General features: G+C 37.1%; 3 protein-coding genes across 5 annotated transcripts in view; all 3 read right to left on the bottom strand.

Annotated features, from left to right (window-relative positions):
* Positions 1-1,804, bottom strand: part of LOC106884470 (kelch-like protein 10) — a 19,575-nt gene extending 17,771 nt beyond the window's left edge. For 2 of the 3 annotated variants that reach the window (XM_089361234.1, XM_089361235.1), the window contains exon 1: positions 304-1,804. In XM_089361234.1, the coding sequence (XP_089217360.1) occupies positions 304-1,288 (985 nt within the window). In that variant the 5' untranslated portion in view covers positions 1,289-1,804. The remainder of the gene's footprint in view (positions 1-303) is intronic. The other variant, XM_089361233.1, reaches the window with a different exon arrangement.
* A 1,136-nt stretch (positions 1,805-2,940) lies between these two features.
* LOC106884481 (uncharacterized) lies at positions 2,941-12,440 on the bottom strand. Its single transcript, XM_014935883.3, has 5 exons — positions 11,981-12,440; positions 9,969-10,133; positions 7,985-8,254; positions 5,653-5,873; positions 2,941-4,189 (listed from the first exon to the last, which is right to left on the bottom strand). Exons 1-5 carry the CDS (start codon positions 12,313-12,315, stop codon positions 3,630-3,632), a joined length of 1,551 nt encoding a protein of 516 aa, XP_014791369.1. The 5' UTR covers positions 12,316-12,440; the 3' UTR covers positions 2,941-3,629.
* Positions 12,441-17,926: 5,486 nt separating this feature from the next.
* LOC106884471 (uncharacterized) overlaps positions 17,927-22,500 on the bottom strand; it is a 12,305-nt gene continuing 7,731 nt past the window's right edge. The window contains exon 5 of the mRNA XM_089361232.1: positions 17,927-19,121. Within this exon, the coding sequence (XP_089217358.1) occupies positions 18,499-19,121 (623 nt within the window). The 3' untranslated portion in view covers positions 17,927-18,498. The remainder of the gene's footprint in view (positions 19,122-22,500) is intronic.

The following is a 22,500-nucleotide window of genomic DNA, read 5'->3' as shown; positions in this document are numbered from 1 at the left end:
CCCTCGTGCTCATTCAAAACTTTGTAGACTTCCTTGAAATTCACCATGGAGTTTTTTTGTTGTTTTTTAGACAGAGATCTACTGATTCCCTCATATCAATGAAACAGCCTTATATCTTATTTCTAACTTTAAACAACACGCAATTAAACCCCTCGAAATTACTACAAATGTTCGGCCTTAGTAATCTCTCTTATTGGTAAATGAAGGTAAAATTAATATTAAATGAAGAATAATGAGCAATGGAGAGTTGCGGTAAAAAAAACCCCAAAAAAGAACCTCTTCGATTTTGAATTCAGTACCTACCAGATTTAATATTGGTATTTTTCACCCACAGATCGGCCCGTGAGTCATAAGTCTCAATTATGTTAGTTGTACTATTTCCACTCCAGCCGCCGAATATAAAGAGAATATCGTGCGGGAGCCTTGGACGTGTTATATGATTATTCTGGTTTATTTTTAGCCCTTTCTCTACGTCGAGGTTGCAGAGAAATTTCAGAGTTTCGATAACGACCGGTTTACAACTTGTATTATCTTTTATATATTCGTGACTTTTTACCTTCTCGACAAAGTATTCGGTAGATAGAAGGCCTAACCGCATTGTCTGCAATAACTGGCCTATGCGTGCTACACGACTGCCTGGGTCATGGTCTACCCATCTTACGATGGCATTAAAAGTTATCTCTTCACTTCTAACATTGAGTTCGTCTGAAGCGAATATTTCACAGACATTATCCACGTTCAACTGCAAGAACTCATTGGAAACTTTGTAGACTTCACTGAAATTCACCATCAGATATCTATGGGCAACTTGTTGAAGTTCTTGACAGAAATATGTTTGAGCGAATTTCTCAATTCCAATACAGTTGTGTGCATTTAATTGCGATATGAGATATTCAGAACATATTCTTAGTAAACCTATGATATTGAAGTAATCAGCCGCAACGAGGAGAGATTTGACATTGTTATGGTTAATACAGCAATCCTGAGTATAAGCATACTGAATAATGGATCGCATTATGTCGACTGTGATGTCAGTTATGGTGACTTCTTGACGGTTTATCTCGAATTTTTCATTTGTGAACAACACTCGGAAATAGGGACTACAAGCAGATAAGATGGCGCGATGTATCATGAAAGACTCTTCGTCTACCTTGATCACTGCATCACATAGCTGACCCGTGTTACGTAATTCCATTAGTACGTTGCAGGCTTCTGCACCAATTTTATTCTGCAAGGAAACTTTTGTAGTCTCATTCGAAAATTTAAGATCCGTTGAGTTTGAATACATTTGTTAGTTAGATATAACTAAATATAATTATTTAGAGAGGGATTATTATTTATTTTTTAAAAAGGAGTATTTTCTCTCTTTCTAATGTTGCAACCGCTTGTTGTCATCAACGAAATATGTAAACACCCCCTTCTTTGTATCTTATATGTTAATTCAGAGATTTCAGTTATCACTCGGATGTTTGTGCTGCTTGCAATCGACAAACAATTCAAGATGACGTCACTCAATCTTGAGAAGTGATTTGAATACTGGACGCAATAAAAAGATACTTCGCTTTGTCTGTAAAAAACAAACAAACAAAACAAAATTTTGCAATATGTTTCACTACGTGGTGTTAGAAATATATTCTTACAGAAAAAAAACAAAAAAAAAAAACAAGAAAAATAATTATTTCACTCGAATCTTAAAGTCTTCAGAATCTTTCTGGAATAATAATTGGCTCCTTGTTTTGTGTTGCTTTCCTGATGAATTTCGATGAGAAGGTTTAGAAAAATCGCGTCAACTGAATCGACTCCAGCATTCTTACTGACAATGTAAATGTTTATGTTATCAACAAAGGAAGAGGGGGAGAGAGAGGGGGAAACGGAATGAACCGCTAATGGCTTTGATCTGAAGTTTTCTTTGATACAATCCCTCTTATAGGGGTACAATACAAAACCATCGATAAAAAACAAAACAAAACGGTTCCCATATTTAAAAGACGAAGAATTATGTACACTATTTACATTATTTACATTATTTACATTTGACGGATATTTGTCCTCATCTTGTTTGTTGTTAACATAACGTTTCGGCTGATATACCCTCCAGCCTTCATCAGGTGTTTTGAAGAAACTTCGAACCTGGGTTCTCATTCCTAGGAACTACTACGCCATATGCCCGTGGGCATATGGCGCAGTGGTTAAGAGCTCTATGTCTGTGAGTATGTGTGTGTGTGGCCTCCGTGCGTGTATGCATGTGTGCGCATGCTTGTGTGCATGTGTGTGCGTGCGTGCCTCTCTCTGTGTGTGTGCGTGCCCGTGTGTGTATGCGTGCCCGTGTGTGTGTGTGTGTGAAAGCGTGTGGCTAGTGATTAGTGTATTCAGCTCACAATCGTAAGGTGGTGAGTTCGATTCCCGGTGGCACGTTGTGTCCTTAGGCAAGACGCTTTATTTCATGTTGCTCCAGTCCACTCATCTAGCAAAAATGTGTTGTACCTGTAATTCAAAGGGCCAGCCATGTCATGTTCTGTGTCACGCTGAACCACAATGAGAACTAAGTTAAGAGTACTTGTGTCTGTGGGATGCTCAGCCACTTGCACGTTAATTTCAACAGCAAACGGTTCCATTGATTGTATCAACTGGAACCCTCGTCGTCGTAACCGATAATGACTAAGTATGTCCAGAACTGTCATTGTGTCTGCCAAAGACCACCCTGTCATTTTCGTCTCTACTTGGTCATTACACCCGCAAGAAATATAAACCCAAATAATCCTTAAATTACACATTACAACCTTTTAAATGATATTTAAGACTAACATTGAATAATATAATATTAGATATACGATGACGTTGAAGCAAAAAGATTGGTTGGTCACGCTAGGATCTGTCGACTTAGAAAGAAACATAACAACAACAACAACAACAGCAACAACAACAACAGCAACAACAGCATAACTGCAAAAACTCATTTTATTGCTATTGTAAAAAATTTTTGCTTCTATTTTCATTTCTGAATCTATGTATGAAATGTGTGTGTGTAAGGCTTATAAGTAGTGTGCATGTGTGTGTGTGTGTGTGTGTGTGTGTGTGTGTGTGTGTGTGTGTGTGTGTGCAACGTATGTATGCAATGTAGTCTGTATAATGTACGCATGTGTGTAATATATATGTGTAATGTATGCAATTTATTTTGTCATATATGCGTATATGTACTGTATGGATGTATGACATAATAAATTGCATGTATGTAATGTATGTATGTGATGTATGTATGTAATACATATGTGTAAGTGAGTGTTTGGGCACTCGTGTGCGTGCGTGTGCCAGCGAGCGTGTGTGTGCGTGCGTGTGCGCATGTGTGCCAGCGAGCGTGCTTAGAAATAAATCACTTGAATAATACGGAAGAAAAGAACAGTCGAAAAGTTCTGCTAACTTTAATAAACAAATTCCGAAAGATGCGAGCAGCAGCAGCAGCAGCAGCAGCAACAGCAACAGCAGCAGCAGTAGTAGTAGTAGTAGTAGTAGTAGTAGTAGTAGTAGTAGTAGTAGTAGTAGTAGTAGTAGTAGTATCATCGTCGTCGTCATTATCAACAGGAGGAACGGAAATGTTTGCGATGAAATACTGTTTTTGATTTTCGTTCTCTTTAAGTTATTTTCCAAAATGTCGGTGGCATTAACTTTTCGAACGATGGAATAGTGATCGCTACAACTCCTCTTTTGGAGCAAACTTCGAAATATACCGAAGACAGTTTCAAGAAACGCATTTCTCCAATTCCTTTTGCTGAGAATGAACTAAAAGCTTTAGGGTTTGGAAATAATTGGAATGTTACAAAACCATATGTAAAGAACAGAGTTCCCGATTTGGTCTGAGTCACGGTAACATTTCCCCATAAGGAATTACTGTAGATTCCTTTATAGTTGGGCGGACTTCCAAATAAGTAATAACGGTTTGTTTCACTCGAAGGTGGATTTGGACACTTTGGTTTGTATTTTGGAACCTTGAAATCTTTGATGGAACTCGCGTTTATCCAGGGTTCATTACCAAGGTAGAGATCAGCCACATATTGCATTATTAATGTCCTTTTGTAAGCTTGGAAATCTGAGCCAGTAAGGGCAACGAAAACTCCTAGTTTTTCTTCAGGAAACAGGGTCAGCACCAAATTATTCCCCCAGTTTGTTCCAGTATGCACTATAATGGGATATCCTGCAAATAGACAAAAAGACAACACCGTAAATGAACGGAGAGTTAACGGAATTGAAGCCCATTGGCTACTTAGCGACATGTTATATGTCCAGCTTTCGGGCCGAAACCATGTGATCTGGTAGTCCCGGTGGCGATGAGCGAGGATTATTTTCCGCTAGCGATATGAACACGAGTGTTTATATACATCACAAGCCCATATGAGAGGTTCTCTCATGGTAACTATCGCAGTATCATGTGTTCTGACACATCAACTTTGAAGCGGTGATAAATATTACCTTTTGGTATTAATACTGCTTCTGTCGCAATTAATTATTTGCAAATTCTTTTTATTGTTCCGTGAGTTTCACTCACTTACGTAGATTGTGTGTGTAGCGTTCAAATTCAAATGACTACAATCCGTCTTTGCAAATATATGATCCTTTGGTTAATGTAAGAAATCGACACTCACCTCACCAAGGATATTTTCCCCAAGTACCCCAAAGTTTAAGGATCAGATTACAGGGTCACTTAAGGGCTTGTTTCTTCTTCCTCATGATCTTCGGACCCGAAGAACGGCCATCAAATCATATCATATCTTGGGAGGGTCATTATACCAGTAACCCTTTCTTTCTACTATAGGTGCAAGGCCTGGAGTTTTGAGGGGTTAATCAATTATATCCACCCCACCTCTCAACTGGTGCTTCCTTTTGGACACCGAAAGGATGGAAGGTGAAGCCGACTTTGGTGGAATTTGAACTCAGAACGTAAAGAAGGAAGCATTTTATCTGGTGTGCTTACGATTTTGCCAGCTCGCCGCCTTCGTGCGTTTATCAATATGCCAATAATATACACACACTGGTTCTATCTCACTTTATTTTATTCGTCAATTAGTTAATCTTTTAACCAATTAATTGATTGAATGTTTAATCGATTTGCCAGCCAATCAGGCAGCTAGATTTAATCCTGGAGTAGCGAAGACATGTCGTTGATGAAGTGGTGAATGGTGATGAAAAGAGCTTGACAAACAGAGCTGAGTGATTTATTGATCGAACGATTAATCAAACCGTCGATTAGTTAATTGGTTAAATAGTTAACCAATAGGGACATAATAATCCTTTCTACTATGGGCACAAGGCCTGAAATTTTGGGGGAGAGGACTAGTCGATTACAACGACCCCAGTGCGTGACTGGTACTTATTTCATCAACCCCAAAAGAATGAAAGGCAAAATCGACCTCGGCGTGAAGACGGACGAAATGCTGCCAAGCATTTCACCCGGCGTGCTAACGACTCTGCCAGCTCGGCGATAACAATAAAAACAAGTGAAATAGAATCAGTGCGTTGTTTATCACTAACATAATGACCCCCCCCCCCCCCACTACACCGAGAGACAACAAAATATACCCTAGCACACAAGTTCACATCAAGAACCTTGCAAACCAACTACAAATTTAAAATATAATCAAATAAAAACTTTATTCTAACCTCTGTAGAAACCTTTTTTCCATCCAAGTGCATATTTGTCATTAATATACGCAACCGGCATCTTCGGTCGGCGGAATACATTTGTAGTCTGTACTAGAAAATTTCGTGTTCCAAAAATATTACACAAAAATGAACGTTTCCCGTTTAGAAGGAACCGCATCCATTTTGACATATCACTTGCAGAACTCTGTATTGCACCAGAACCTATACGACTCCACTTCCTGTAAAGATGTAAATATAAATTCGAATTTGAGTATAATTTATCGTTTATCAAAAGGGTACGAAACGTTTTGGCAGAGCATTTTGGCGCCGCCTGTTTGGCATCACTGATTTGATGTTGTCTCAGATGTTTTAATGATTCTCTTGCTTTAATCTCTTTCTATCTTTCTTTCTTTCTTTCTTTTTTTCTTTCTTTCTTTCTTTCTATGTATAAGTTTCTAGTTATGTTTCTATGTATGCTCTCTTACTCTTCTCTCTTTTCCTCTCACATTCTTCTTTCTTCCCCCCTCTCTCTCTATCTATCTATCTCCCATCTCTCTATCTGTATATTTCTGCGTGCGCATGCGTGTGTATTTGCCTCCAATGCCAAACTGCACTGTCGCCAAAGACAGGCTGTCCAGTTCGCTGTGCCAGATCGCCAGCATCCAAATAGCTGCGTCCAATACTTTCGTTCCACGTCACAAAAATATAATGGATTAGAAACAAAAAGAACATTGGAACTTTTGTCCTCCCCCCACCTCACAAAAAATGGAGGATAGACGTGAAATAGAAGTTAGCTTTTAGAGGGTGGAGAAAGGAGGTATGAGAAAATCAGTGAGAGGAGCGATGATTAGAAATAAATAGAGCAGAGTTTCTAAAATCAGGAGAAAGTAGTCAGCAGAAAAACGGAGAGAAAATACTGGAAAAATAAGGGATCAGAACTAGAAAGAAAAGGGAAACAAGGGGTCATTGAAAATACAAAGGATACAAGTTAGAAAAAAAGTGGCGAGTATTAAATAAAGGGTAGAAGTTAGGGAAAAATATAGGGAAAAGCATTAGAAAAAAAAGCAGGATAAATATAGCGTAAGCAAAAATAAAAATGAAAAGACAGCAGACCTTAGCAAAACAGGAGCAAGAATTATAGAAAAGGTGTGTGTTAAAATAGGGGATAATATTTTTAAAAATAACAAGGATTAGACATTAAAAAGCTCTAAACAATTCTTAAAAGATGAAAAGAAAAACAGTGTAGGCATTAAAAAACGAAAACAAGAGTGAAATGAGCGTTTGAGGAAAGGATTAGCTAAAAGGACATCAAATAGAAACTATAACGTCCGCCCGCCAAAATGAAAGCTCTTTATCTTTATAAATTACAACCTTTGCACGAGTTTATGAGGTGCTATTATGCGTCACTCAAATAGCTAGAAATAGTAGCAAAATCCTTCTCAAATCATATCCTACGATTTTATAAACACGATGGATACAGTGGATAATGTAGTTTTGGATACAGTATTTCTGGGGAGTACAAAAGAAATATGGTGTTATCCTAACCGGAAATCTATAAGTAAAAAAAAAGGGCGGGGGGAGAAGATACACTTTGACAATGTAGTCTTTGAGATACAATGCCTAAAATAAAAGACAGAATGATCATGGCTGGAATGACGTTGGGGATAAGCGTGTCCTGTCGCGGCTGACCTGGGGCTCAACGATACAGTCCACCACCCACCACCAAAAACATCAGATACTCGCCTAGAGCAGAGAGATATCACATGATACAGCAAACCTTTTGCTGTTCATCTGTAATGGTGTGCTGTGCCCGTGTTCAAGTTACCTAAACTCTCGCTGACTCAGATCACCTAACAGTTAATAAATTTCATGAAGTGGTGTAGTTGATTTCTTTGTCAAAAGTCATGGGCAGGACTTTCTGAACGGCACGCCAGCGAAAAATTGTCTTGAATGTTTTAGTAGAGCGGCCCACCTGATGATGATCCATGTCTCATGCGACCCGCTTTTCGAAAAGAGGTTGTTCATGCTTTTCATCATCTTATCTCCCTCCTCTTCATCTTCTCCCTCCCTTCCCATCCTCCTCATCTTCTCCCTCCTCTTCATCTTATCTCCCTCCTCTTCATCTTCTCCCTCCTCTTCATCTTCTCCCGCCTCCTCATCTTCTCCCTTCCTTCCCCACTTACCCTCCTCATCATCCCAATCTTCTCCTTCCCCCTCCCCCTCCTCCAATTCACCGTCCTCCCCTCCTCTCTCTCTCCACCTCCTCCTCCTCCTTCCCAACATCACTGTCACCTCCGTCAGTGATATTCGTTTTTTTTAACTTATCAGAAATAAACAACTGTTTACGAACCTTTTGAATGAAGCTGGAACCTCGATCAAAGTCTTTCTCATGTCGTTATCTTCAACGTAGGGAGTGGCGACGTTTTTCTTACCCTCATCAAATTTTGTGATAAATGCGGTGTCAGCCATACCTAGGGGGCGAAGGATTTTCTCGCTGATCATATTTTCCCAAGTGCTGTTAGTCAATTTCTCAGTAATGTGAGCTGCCAGGCCGAACATAATACTACTATACATGAAACTAGTTCGGAAATCTTTGTATTGTTTGAACTGTTTAACATATCTGTTGAAATAACAAAGAAAAAAATTACAATACATGTTATTCTGATAGAAAAAAAGGTAAAAGTAGACACGCGAATTCGCGAAACGTTGTAGGTGTACGAGTGGCTGTATGGTAAGAATCTTACTTTTCAGCCACGTGGTTTTGAGTTTAGTCCCACAGCATTGCACTTTGAACCCTGTATATGTATATATGTATGTATGTATGTATGTATGTATGTATGCATGGATTAAGGCTACCACTGGTTTCATGTTAAAAAAAATATCATAATATTTTAACAATTTTCCAAGATGATCACATGGAAGAATGGTGTTCGCCTCCCAGTTTTGATCCAAAATGGAGACGAACACCATTCCTCCATGTGATCAGCTTGAAAAATTGTTAAGATATTAACATGTGTTTCTTAACATGAAACCAATGGTAGCCTTAATACACAAATAAAGAAATTCTTTCCACCAACGCTGTGTTGAGCATCTCATTCTCGTAGTTCAATATTTAGGTATATATATATATATATATATATATATATATATATATATATATATATATATATATATATATATATATAGTGATGGTTTGTTGCTAACTTAATGTGGCAGTCCCAAGAAAGGGAAGAATGCTACTGCTATTTAGCCCCAGGAAACACCGTTTTCAGTTGGCTATGTGACACAAACATGCTGTATTCTTATGTTCTCAAACAGGGAGATAAGCACATCCACCCAGCAAAGCCACCATCCAGAGACTAGTTTCAGAGTCATTGCTCTTCATCAGTCTGACTTGCTAGCTGTCGATGCTTATTCCTCTTTGAAGACATATAGAATTTCAAGTGAAATAAATTCGCTGATCTACAAAATTAGAAATATTGCATTTCTAAATCTCTCGGAGAGACTTATACAGTATCAGCACGATAAAGTGGAGAAGGCTAGCAACTGGATTTGGTTTAAAAGAGATGATGAGCGATGGCTAGAGGAATATTGAGCTATATTTAATAACCAGTTGATCTAGCAAGCGGGGCCTCATATCAGTGAGTGGGGCTGGTGTGCATTGATACCGTCAAGAGGTAGGCCCGGAAACGGTGCGCATTCTCTCCTGATGACCTCATACACTCGCTGGCTTCCGGTATGCGGAGTTCTCGACTAGTAGCACTTGCATGTGAAAGTTATTTGCAAGACACCTCGACGTTTCGGTTGATGTGCACACCAGTCTTTTTCAGGTGTCTTGTATTGAACTCGAAATTCCGATGCAACAATCGAGTTCAACACAAGACACATGCGTTTTCCATTCTTTCGGGGTCGATAAACTGAAACAAGCTAAGTCCAACCATTTTCAGAGAGTTGAAATAATTTAATAATCACCCAAAATTTCAAGCCCTGTGCGAATTTAAAAGCAAAACTAAACATTATTAATATTGTCCACTTATTCTGAATTATTATAAACAAGTAGACCCTAATCCCTAAAGGATTCATCCATCCTTCCATCTTCTTCATTCACTATTCTTGGGTGAGTCATGGGAGTAGAGTGCTCAGGCACCTCTTCCATAGGGTCCTATTATTTCTAATTCATTCTGGGTGAATTCTCAAGCGTGACCATCTGAGACTATGGGTATTATCCAACCACCTCATTCTTGGTCTACTCCTTGGTCTTCTGTCTGTTGGCTCGGCTCGAAAAATAATCAAAATAGTCAATGAAAAATAAATAAATAAAAAGCTCTATTTACTGTGGAATGTTGTCTCTTGTCAGTTCTAAGTTCAAACGTAAATAGTTATTTTTCGGCAAACCCATCCGATGTGATAGTAGATCTTCTACATTAGCATATTTCGTTCTTTGTTCTGTAGAAAACTCAATGTCCAGGAAATTACTGATTGGCATTGTCTGGGACACACTAAAATAGACAAGAAAATAAATACAAAAGAAAAAAAAACATAACAAAGAAATAATGTTTAAATAAAATTCTCTTTAAGTCCTGCATGGTGAGAGCTCAATCATTGGAACCAGTAAGAGTGTAATAATAGGTTGTCGGATAAAATTGTTCGTATCTTTACAATTTTATTTGAATTGTCACGAAAAATATTTTTGTTTTATGTTTGTTTTTGGCTCTATTCTTCCTCGACAACTTTTGTTTATTGTTTTTGAAATTTGAGTAGATTTCACCTCCTTTCAGACATACGATGAAGGTTTGCCACATAAGAAAAAAGGAGCATTTTCAACGCCTGCTTCTCTTTGTTTTCAATCAAGGTCTTAAAGCTGCCATATACAGGGTGCGCCAAAAGTAGGTGGACAGTAAAAAAACATTTATTTAGAGATCACGTATACGTACAACTATATGTAATAAGACAATTATATTAATGAAAATTAAACGTTATTTATCAACGCAAGTGCTCAAACTGTTTTCCTTCTTGATTTACACAGCTTTGAAGTCTGCTTCTTACGCTTCGACAAACATTTTCGCACAAGTCACTCTGGGCATTAATTTCTTGAAATGCATCTCTTATGTAATTTTATATATATATATATATAATGGATAGCAATAAAGAAGTCAGGTGAGTACCGCACGAGTACTCAGTTACAATCCGCGTTACGGTTAATCGCATCAAGTTGTAAGGAGCTCCTGGGATTACTTAAGGTAGGCTAATCCACTGTATTTCATCCAATGGTTAAATCCTGGATTCGCTTCGCTGGATTATAAATATTTTACCGAGTGTATATCTCTATATTCATTGTAATTGTCTTACACACACACACATAATTGTCTTATATATATATATATATATATATATATATATATATATATAATCCAGCATGGCCACAGTCAAGTGACTGAAATAAATAAATAAATAAATAAATAAATAAATAAATAAATACATACAGGTACAGTTGTGGAAATTAGCTGCCCAGCGGATGTCAACATAAAGCTGAAGATCAGTGAAAAAGAGAACACCTACGCTGGATGATTGAGAAACTTGCAGTTACTCTATCCAGATTACAAGTTCAGGTTTATACCCATAATTATTGGGGGCCCTGGGATATGTAACACACTGCCTAAATACCAATCTTGAGAAATTAGGCTTCTCAAAACCAGAAAGGAGAAAGCTAATTCGAAGACTACAGATCCAATCCATCACTGGAACTGTAAAAATCCGTAGAAGTTTCCAGAAATTTATCATTTCAGTATATATGAGCATGTCTAGATATGTAGCTATATGCACGCGAATAACAAAACATGCAAATCTTCATATAGACATACAAAAAGACCCTGCTGATGTTGTTGAAATTCCAATGAAGGAACTTTGGATCTAGGTTAGAAACCGGCTCTTTCTCTATTGACATGAAATCCTGAAATAAGACTGAATAATGATATACATACAAACAAACATACATACATACAAACATGCATACATACATACATACATACATACATACATACATACATACATACATACATACATACACACACAGTCACTACAATGTTATATTAGGGATGAATCATCTGAACTGTAACCGGCTTTAATATCACTCTTCTAAAATATATCAATATTGGTTTTAAAAAAAACGGTTTCAGATGAAAATTCTTAGAAAACAAATAGCAAATTGAAAGATCACGAACAAACATCTTTCTTAGAGAGCGTAAATATGCACTTTAAAAATAAAACTAGTTTCTTTATGAACCAACATAAATAGATTATATAAAACATCAAATATAGATTAATTATGTAAAATATGTTAACTTACTCTTTCCTATCTTCAATTACCTTTACAAGTGTCGCTGCGGTAAATGCTTTTGTCAAAGAAGCTAAACCAAATAAAGTATGGTTATCAACTTCATCTGAGCTGTTTAAGTTGCGACGGCCAAACCCTCGTAAGTACACTACTTGGTTATTTTTGACCACAGCTACAGCGCCTCCAACCATACTTTTAACTTCTAGCATAGTGTTGGTGAAATTTGCGATCATCTCATGTATTTGGTTTTGGGAATAATTTTGCTCTGAGTCGAAACATTGGGTCAAATCTGAGAAGATGATTATAAAGAAACAGCAGAAGACAAGCAGTGCTTTGAATGTCAACATGGTGAACTGGACAGAGATAGAGCGGCAGAAATTATGTAAGCTGCATGCAAGGAAAATAATAAGGATTAAATCGAGAAGATAGAACGCTTAAACAATTGTCGCTTGCATTGTCATCATAGATATGTGCTAACGACGAGAAAATAGTTATATATAATGTAACAAGGTGCGGTTGGTTTGCTGATAGGTGATTGGTTAATTTGGTTTGTAATTCTAGGTGCATATGTGTGTGAGTGCAGTGAGTGTTTATGTGTTAATGCTATGTAAGTAATATATCTTATGTACATTATACAAGGTGCGGTTAGTTTGTTTACTGGATGTTTGCTTTGCTCGAAGTTGTGTCTTTGTGTAGATAAAGACACACACATATATACAAACATAAACACATATACATGGATGTTTACATATTAAACTCTGTGTGTGTGTGTATATATATATATATATATATATATATATATATATATATATATATATCCGGGTGTTTAAATAAACATTAATAATAGTTAATGTTTATTTTAAAAACCCGGTCACCAAAACAAACAAAAAAGTGTAATAGGTGTAAAAATGTGTATTAAATGAATATGAGAACAAAAAATTGCGTCCACGAACCGATTATAGAGAAATATAGAGGATAAAGAGAGGACATTCGAAGAGAAAAAAATTCATAAGTTATTTTTTTTTTGCAAGAGTGTAAATGGAAAAATGTTTGAAAAAATATTTTTAGATTCATTTATTTTTCGTTTGAGTAATAGGAAAAGGTTTTAAAAAGGATCCCATGTATCATGGTGAGAGAAACAACTTTGCCAAGGCAGGACGAGTATCTCAAGTCATTTAGAATATTTAATTAGAGTAAGGTGAATTTGAAGTAGTTAATTAATTAGTTAATTAATTAATTGATTATTGGATTCTTACAGCTGTTTCTGGGGTATCCCAAGTGATAGGTTAGCATCTCCTGGGTATCCTGTCATCAGAGACAAGGTGAGTATGTATAAAAATTCTAGAGAGTGAATTCACAGTTTATAAAAGAATAAAATAGCAGAGAGAAGAATAAAGAGTAAACAGAAGATAAGAAGAATACCGACTATTTTATTCCCCTGTCGGTATTCTTCTATTTACCGTTTTACTCCTTATTCTTCTATCTACTATTTATTTCCTTTATAAACTGTGAATTCCCTGTCTAAACCTTACATATATATTCACCTTGTCTCTAATCACCGAATACCCAGTATATTGTAGTCTTATTGGTAACGAGTGATCAGGCAGACCATCCACTACAGATGATGACCAAATCAAGTCATTCATTGAGAATAACCCACATTGCACAACCCGAGAATTGACCGAAAGCCTCAACCTATCAAAATCCGTCGTTCATGAGCACCTGATAAAGCTTGGGTACACAAATCGCTACGATGTTTGGATACCACATGAGTAGAGTGAGAAGAATCTTTTGGAAAATCGGCACGAACATTCCGGACAACCCAATATATATATATATATACATATATATATATATATATATATATATATATATATATATATATATATATATATATATATATATATATATATATATATAATATATGTGTGTGTGTGTGTGTGTATATATATATATATATATGTAAGATCCAAGAATTGAGGTGTATGAAGAAAGTTAGCTTAAAGCAATCGGTAGTAAATATGAAGAAAAAATATTTCTCCACCGTTCGCTATTTTACCCTCGTACTGGCCTAACGATCCTCCATGTTTGTTCTCGTTCGGTTTCCTTGTATGTTTCCACTGTCCTGTTTTGTTCCCAGCTTTGACCCTCCATAAATCCAAAATTTTATTTTGGCATTTATGAAAGCAACTGTCTTCGAAGACTCATATTGTCGTTGAATGCTCGAAACGAGGAGTAGATAGACAGCCGACAACTGATGAAGGGTCGTTCTTTGTGTTACTTGTCCTGTTTTCCATTTTTTCTCTCGTTGTTTGCGTATTTAATTCATTTGTTTTCGTATTTCATATTGTTTACTGTTGGTGACGTCCTGTACCCATATATATATATATATATATATATATATATATATATATATATATATATATATATATATATATATATATATATATATATATATATATATATATATATATATATATATATATATATACATATATAGTTGAAGTATATTCCGTTACAAACGTATTAGAGGTACAAAATAGAGCTTGTTCACCCTTAGAATTACCAGCTGTCGAATCGTGCTCTCTCTTACTCTTGACTCTATTTATTCTATCATTTATATATATGTGTGTGTGTGTGTCTGTGTGTATTGGTGGTGCGGCTGCATGGCCACAGCCTTAGGGATGAAACATGCAAAAGAATAAAAGAATGTGTGTGCATGTATATGAAATATGTTACCAACAATCACTCGTGTTTTGCCTTGTTATCTAAATATGATCCGTGTAACACCCAAACCCGCATTTTATAACAAAGAATACAATTGCAACACACAAAAAGAAATGTATTTGAAATTCAAAGAAGCCTTATTTATCATCCGATTTCAGGGTGAAATATAGCTATTTTTCAAACAAATAAGTCTTTATCGCGCGACATATTTTGGCATGAAGAAGAGAAAAAAATGCAAAACAAAATAAAACAGAACTTCATGAATAAGCATTACTTAGAATTGTGTATGCGTGTGTGCGCGTATGTGTGTATGTGTGTATGTGTGTGTGTGTGTACGTGCGTGAATGTATGTGTTGATATAAACATACATTATATATATATATATATATATATATATATATATATATATATATATATATATATATATGGTGGTTGTCTACTCCTTAAACAGAGTTTGACCACCTCCTGCACCTACACCTTAGCCCTTTCATGGCGTCTGATGTGGCTTTTTAAACCAGACAGTGTTTTGAAAAAACACCCACACAGATTGCACCTCTGATTTGCACTACCAATACCTGCAAGTAAGTTCTGCTCATTGTGGATCCTAACATGTCTTTTATATATATATATGTGTGTGTGTGTGTGTGTATATATATACATATATGTATATATATATATATTTAAAACAAATTGTATATATGTATCGTTACTTTTCATAAAAAGCCTTTACTATTTTGATTTCAAATGTGCATTTTTCGCTTATTTTTTACTTCTTACTTTCCCCCATATATAGATATATTTTTCAAATTCCGGCAGCAACACTGAAGCTGGAAGCAGGATAATAATCTAATTCTACTATACCCTAGGGCCGACCAAAGCCTTGTGAGTGGATTTGGTAGACGAAACCTGAAAGAAGCCCGTCGTATATATATATATATGTATATATTATAGAAAAATAAGGTACTCAGAGATCTGGATGGCTGTACATTTACAGATTTCTATTAATACGTAACATGTTTTTATAAATCATGTATTAACGCTTTCATCTACTCTAATAGATTCTTCAGATCTATTAAATCCGAAGAATTTATTAGAGTAGATGAAAGCGCTAATATATGATTTATAAAAACATGTGATATATTAATAAAAATCTCTAAATATACAACCATCCAGATCTCTGAGTACCTTATTTTTTCTAATATATAATACCTGTACATCACCTCCAAACATTCTAATATATATATATATATACGACAAGCTTGTTTCAGTTTCCGTCTACCAAATCCACTCACAAGGCTTTGGTCGGACCGAAGCTATAGTAGAAGATACTGTGCCACGCAGTGGGAGTGAACCCGGGCTGTTATGTAGACATATGTATGTGTGTATGTGTATATGCATATGTATATATGTATATGTACACGTATACGTATATGTGCATGTATATGCATATATATGAATGTAAACAGACAGACATACAGATAGATAGGTACGTAGGTAATATGAACAGAGAAGCACACATGTATACGGAAATGAAGACTGAAACACGTGACCATATAAACACACATACTTCACTTCACACAAGGACACATATGGAGACACATATTCATACGTAACAGAGGCATTAAATAGTCACATAAACCCATATACAGACACACTCAGACATGCACACACAAGGGGACAGTGGTACACACACACATGCAAACACACACGCAAACATATAAATACACAAACACGAACACACGTCCTTGTTTTCATATACATTCGCTGCTTTCTTCCAAGGAATCTAATGCTCTTATCTTAGTTTTTCCCTGGGGCTGGCCAGATTGGAGCAATCTCGAGTATAACCAGCCGAAATTTCAAAGATAATCTGGAACTCGACTGAGGAAAGAAAACTTCGAATGATCCGTCCGTGTTTTTTCTTGTCCCTCTTTCGTATCATCTGTCTGGATGTTTTGCGTTCTTGTCCCATTTTTTTGTATTCCTATATATATATATGTGTGTGTATATATATATATGTGTGTGTATATATATATATATATATATATATATATATATATGAAAGATATATGTGTATGTATGAATGTATATGCATGTGTGTGTGTGTGTGTGTGTGGAGAGAGAGAGAGAGAGAGAGAGAGAGAGAGAGAGAGAGAGAGAGAGGGGGGGAGAGAGAGAGAGAGAGAGATAGAGTGGGAAATAAGGTTTGTCTTGTGAAAAACTGAGGTATATGGAATCCCCAACGGAAATATGTTTATACAAGATAAGAGAGTTCACCCGGAAGCAAAAGTATTAAACATTTGTGTTTTGATGCAAATTGATAACTGGTTAATTCTGGTCTTATGTTTACATGGTTGAATAAATTATAACAGAGACGATGTCGACAGCAATAATAGCAGCAGCAGCAGCAGCGCTGTCTACTTGTGGAACGTTAGTGGCCCCTTCTCCTTCTAGGACAGACTTGTAACGTTAACTATATAAAGAAAGAAATCGTTTTTCGGTGAGGAAGGGTGGTGAAGGAGGAGGTGGAGGAGGAGGAGGAGGAGGAGGAGGAGGAGGAAGAAGAAGAAGAAGAAGAAGAAGAAGAAGAAGAAGAAGAAGAAGAAGAAGAAGAATGGGACAAAGAAAAGTTAGAGAGAAGAATATTTGGTTTATGAGATCAAAAATGGCGTGTCTGGGATTTTTGAAGGTGTGCAAAGAAGGTGAATGAGTTTGGGGGATTCTGCTGCAGTAGGCAGCAGATATTGTTTGGGTTTTAATCTTTGTAGGGGTTTTCTTTCGGATGATTTGATTCAAAGGTCCTGCCTTACAACACACTTCGTGATGCTGGTCCTGCTTATGGATTAACAGTAAAAATGGATTATGCTCGTTCCCGACTCATAAGCTCGATGTCTCAGCTACTGTGGTGAATATAGCCCCTGGATAGGACGCTCGTCCGTCGCAGGATTACTCATTTTTGCCAGTTAAGCGGGCTAGAGCAACATGAAATGAAGTGTTTTGCTCAAGAACACAACTCATCACTTTGTCCAGGAATCGAAACAACAATCTTATGATCTTGAGGCCAACACTCTAACCACTAAGCCACGCGCCTCCACAATGTGGCATTTGGCTATAGTCAATGGTCTAAGGTAACACTTTTCACTCAGATTTCAAAAACCATGAAATCCACTTAAGGACAAAGAAATAATGCTAAAAAATGGTGTTATCTAGAAGAAATGAAGTCGAGAACACTGATTATACTTCAATCACAAATTTTAATTAAATGTTATATATTGCAATCAATAATCAAAAATTTTTTTATTATTAATTTCATCTTTTGTGAGATTTTGTTGTTGAATATTTCATTTCAATCATTCTATATCTTCAGGTGGTCTTCAGGTGTGATAATCTTAAATTCAAACAGTTCTTCTATTCTGGATGTGAACTGGAAAGTAATTGTGTTTCTTAATGTGTGTGAGTGTGTGTGTGTGTGTGTGTGTGTGTGTGTGTGTGTGTGTGTGTGTGTGTGTGCGTGTGTGCACAAAGACTGCCTCTATACATACATGTGCATGTGTGGGCATATAGTCTCTATTTACACACACACACACACATATATATATATATATATATATATATATATATATATATATATATATATATATATATATATATAAACACACACACACACACATTATACAGAGAGAGAGAGAGAGAGAGAGAAGAGAGAAAACATGTCTAAATACATGTAAACGTGTGTGCGCGCGTGTGTATGCAAGTGTGTGTGCGTGTATGTGTTTGTGTGTATGTGTGTGCTTTCTGTTTCTAGTTTAACTTATTTTCAAAAACGTTGGTGGACTTGACCTCTCGAAGGACGGAATTGTCATCGATGTAATTCCCTGGTTCCGAGTATATCCGAAATTTACCGAAGACAGTCTCATAAAACACATTTCTCCAATTCCTTTTGCTGCGAAAGCTCTGAGTGTACGCGATCTTGGAAGCAATTGAAATGTTGCAAAACCGTATGTTAAGAATAGTCCTTGTGACTCCGTGTTGTAAGTTACGGAAATGTTTCCCCATAATATATTGTTATAGATTCCATCATAGTTAGAAAAATTACTTGGTAAGCTACTAATATTGCTTGGTTTCGTAACTGTTTTCCGACACTCGGGGAAATTTCTGGGAAACAAACCAATGGTGCTTCTTCTTGTAGGTGGTTTCGGACACTTGGATTTATGCTTTGGAACTACAAAATCCTTTATGGAAGTTGCATTTATCCAGGGTTCAAAACCAAGATATAGATCAGCCACGTATTGCGCTAATAATATTCTTTTCAAATGTTTGGTATCTGAGCCAGTAAAGACAACGAAGACTGCTAATTTTTCTTCTGGGAAAAGGAGCAAAACTGAGGCATCTCCCCAGCTTGTTCCTGTGTGTACTATAATGGGATATCCTGAAAATATACAAAAAGGAAAACAAGCGATAATATTAATTTCAAATTGTGGCACAAGGCCAGCAATATCGGGGTAGGAAGTAAGTCGATTACATCGATCCCAGTGCTCAATCGGTGCAATCGACTTTGAAAGAAAGGCAAAGTCGACCTCGGCAGAATTTGAACTCAGAACATGAAAACTGACGAAATACCGCTAAGCATCCTAAGGTATTTTTCGATGTCATTATTATTATTATTATTATTGTTATTATTAAAGTCACTGTCTGGAATCGAACTCGGAATCATGTGGTTAGTAGCCCGCGCTCTTAACCACTACGCCAATTGGCGTAGTGGTTCGAAATTTCCCCAAAACACCTGATGAAGGCTGAAGTGTATATCAGCCGAAACGTTGTGTTAACAAAAAACAAGATGAGGACAAATATCCGGGAAATGTAAATAATGTACATAATTCCTCATCTCTTAAATATAGAACAATAATAATTGTTATGATGCTTTCTTTTATTGGCCACAAGGGCCCAAGACACGGAAGACAATATCAAAGGATGAGTTGTAACAGACAAAAACAAAAGCAAAGGCAAAAATTACAAAAAGATGTGGCGTTTACATCGATCAGAGGTAGATACTACCACATTAAAGGAAGTAACAGAGAATATATAATAGAAATTAGAGAAATAAATAATAAATAAATAAATAATTAGAATCTCCAATAGCGGAACAGTCCAGTTGGGATAATCAGGGGGAAGACCAACGCAAAAATCCCGGATTACTGTGCCATCTCCAAGGCATGGGAAAGTACCCTCCTGCTTATAAAAGCATAGTCAGAGCCGATCCATTCAGTCTCACCAGTCCCGCCACTGTCGACCACCTTTGGATAAATACACTAGAAGGCAACACCTCCCCCTCTACCCTCATCTTCCTCTTCAAATGGTATTTGAAGAACTTGATGAGGGCTTGACCAGAAAGAGAAGTACCTGTCTTCAAACTTTTCAGAGAGGTCCACCACGCAACTTCTTTTGCCACAACCATTAAGCAAATAAAGATCTACCTTCCTTTTCTGCCAAGGGAATGTGGTGCGTCGATCTTCGCTATACACTCGTCAGGCAGCTGAATTCGTTTTACACGCAACAAAAGCTGATCCACCCAATCTCACAACTCTCTAATGCACGGACACTGAATTATTGCATGCAAGACATTTTCGCCCCCCCCCCCCTGCATGCATCTCGGGCAGGGTCAGCAATTGGCACTTCTATGCCTGAAGAGCTTGTCTCGAACAGGCAATGCCCTCCTCCCAACCCCTGTAGCACTGTCATGCCAAAAACTTTTGGAAATATTCCATGATTTTCGACTCAAAGGTCCTCCGGAAGAGACTACTCAGACTGTTCTCGCCGATGCCTAGGGTCAATGCTAGGCCAATAATAATAATAATAATAATAATAATAATAATAATAATAATAATAATAATAGTAATAATAATAATAAAAATAATAATTTTTTCTTTATTGGCCACCAGGGCCGAACACAAAACATAGAGGACGATACACAGACGAGGGACAGTGAGGTTAAACGTGTAAACAGCCAACAAACAGAATGATTAACAAAGAGATTAAATCAACAATATATGTCCCCAATAGGGGGGAGTTCCACTGTAAGGTGACCAAAGAAACATGACGCACTTTGGACCCCTTAACACCAACGGCTCCCCAGGAAGGTACCTTCTCTTCTCCTTTCCTTCCGGCCTACAGGCGCACACTTAGAGTAGGCCATTCTTGCCACATTCACCCGCCTCTCAACGAACTTACTGGGTGACAGTACCCCCCTCTCCAGCCTCACTTTCCTTTTCAGGTGGGACCTGAAAAATCCAATGAGGCCAAAGTGGATGATACCCGTCTTCAACCTTTTCAATCGCGTCCACCACACAACCTCTTTTACCATAGCCACCAGACAGAGAAAAATTGCCATCCCTTCCCGGCCAAAAGAAGGAGACGGGGCGAATCCGTCCTACACGTGATAAAAACCGTTTGACAAAGCTCCACAAGTCAGCAATGCGTGGACACTATAGAATTCCAGGCTGAAACTTCCACCGACTGCATTACCCGACTGGCCGAGGGCTGTGAGCGCTTGGAGACACTATAGGTGCCAAGCGCCCTGCCTCGGTCTACGCCTGATCCACGACTATAGCTCTGTCAAAGAGACGAGCTGAGGAATAGTGCGTTCATCAAACGGCGACCATACCTGCTCACCGTTAAGGTATCGCTGGAGATGTCACAGTCTCAGCGCATGTCTGCGCATCATCAGTCACGACATGCCTAGTCCTCCACGCAGCGGGTTTTAACAGCAAATAGACCGTTTGACAAGCGGTACCTGACTACTACTACTACTACTACTACTACTACTACTACTACTACTACTACTACTACTAATAATAATAATAATAATAATAATAATAATAATAATAATAATAATAATAATAATAAATGGTAAATACTGGGATAAACTAAATGCAAAAGAAATAGACAGAGAAAAATCCCAGCAATGGTTGAGAAGCTCAGGACTCAAAGCAGAGACTGAAGGATTTTTAATTGCTGCACAAGACCAAAGCCTCCCCACCAGAAATTACCAAAAACATATAATGAAAAGGAACATAACAAGTAACTGTAGAATATGTGGAAACGGACAAGAAACAATAAATCATATTATCTCTGGCTGCCCAGTCCTGGCTAAGCAGGAATATATTCACAGACACGACAGAGCTGGGACCTATATACACTGGAAGCTATGCCAACACTATGGAATAACAACAGAAAAAAGATGGTATAAACACACGCCAGAAAAGGTCACAGAAAACGAGAAAGCAACCATACTCTGGGATATGCCAATACACACAGAGAGAGAAATTAAGGCAAATAGACCAGATATAGTTGTCAAAGATCATGAAGAAAAAAATGCTTTCTAATCGATGTATCAATACCAGCAGATGACAACGTTTCCCTAAAAGAAATGGAAAAACTTTCAAAATACAAAGACCTGGAAATAGAGGTAACTCGAATGTGGAATCTAAAAACAGAAACAATTCCTATCATAGTAGGTGCCTTAGGTATAATAAAAAAATATTCAGACAAATACATAACAAAAATACCAGGACTTACAAATATATATAACATACAGAAAATTGCACTACTGGGCACTGCACACATCCTACGCAAAACACTTTCAATATAGTAACAATAAGAGCATCACAGCAAACCACAGCACATACCCAAGGCACATAGAACTGCGCTCGGTAGTGAAGTGAAAGCACGTTATAAAAATAAAACTACTGAACAATAATAATAATAATAATAATAATAATAATAATAATAATAATAATAATAATAATAAG

The sequence above is a fragment of the Octopus bimaculoides genome, chromosome 12, assembly GCF_046866305.1.
Source record: "Octopus bimaculoides isolate indiv1 chromosome 12, ASM4686630v1, whole genome shotgun sequence".
Classification (NCBI taxonomy): domain Eukaryota; kingdom Metazoa; phylum Mollusca; class Cephalopoda; order Octopoda; family Octopodidae; genus Octopus; species Octopus bimaculoides.
The sequence above is the reverse complement of the archived record's forward strand: the minus strand, read 5'-3'. Positions and strand labels throughout refer to the sequence as shown.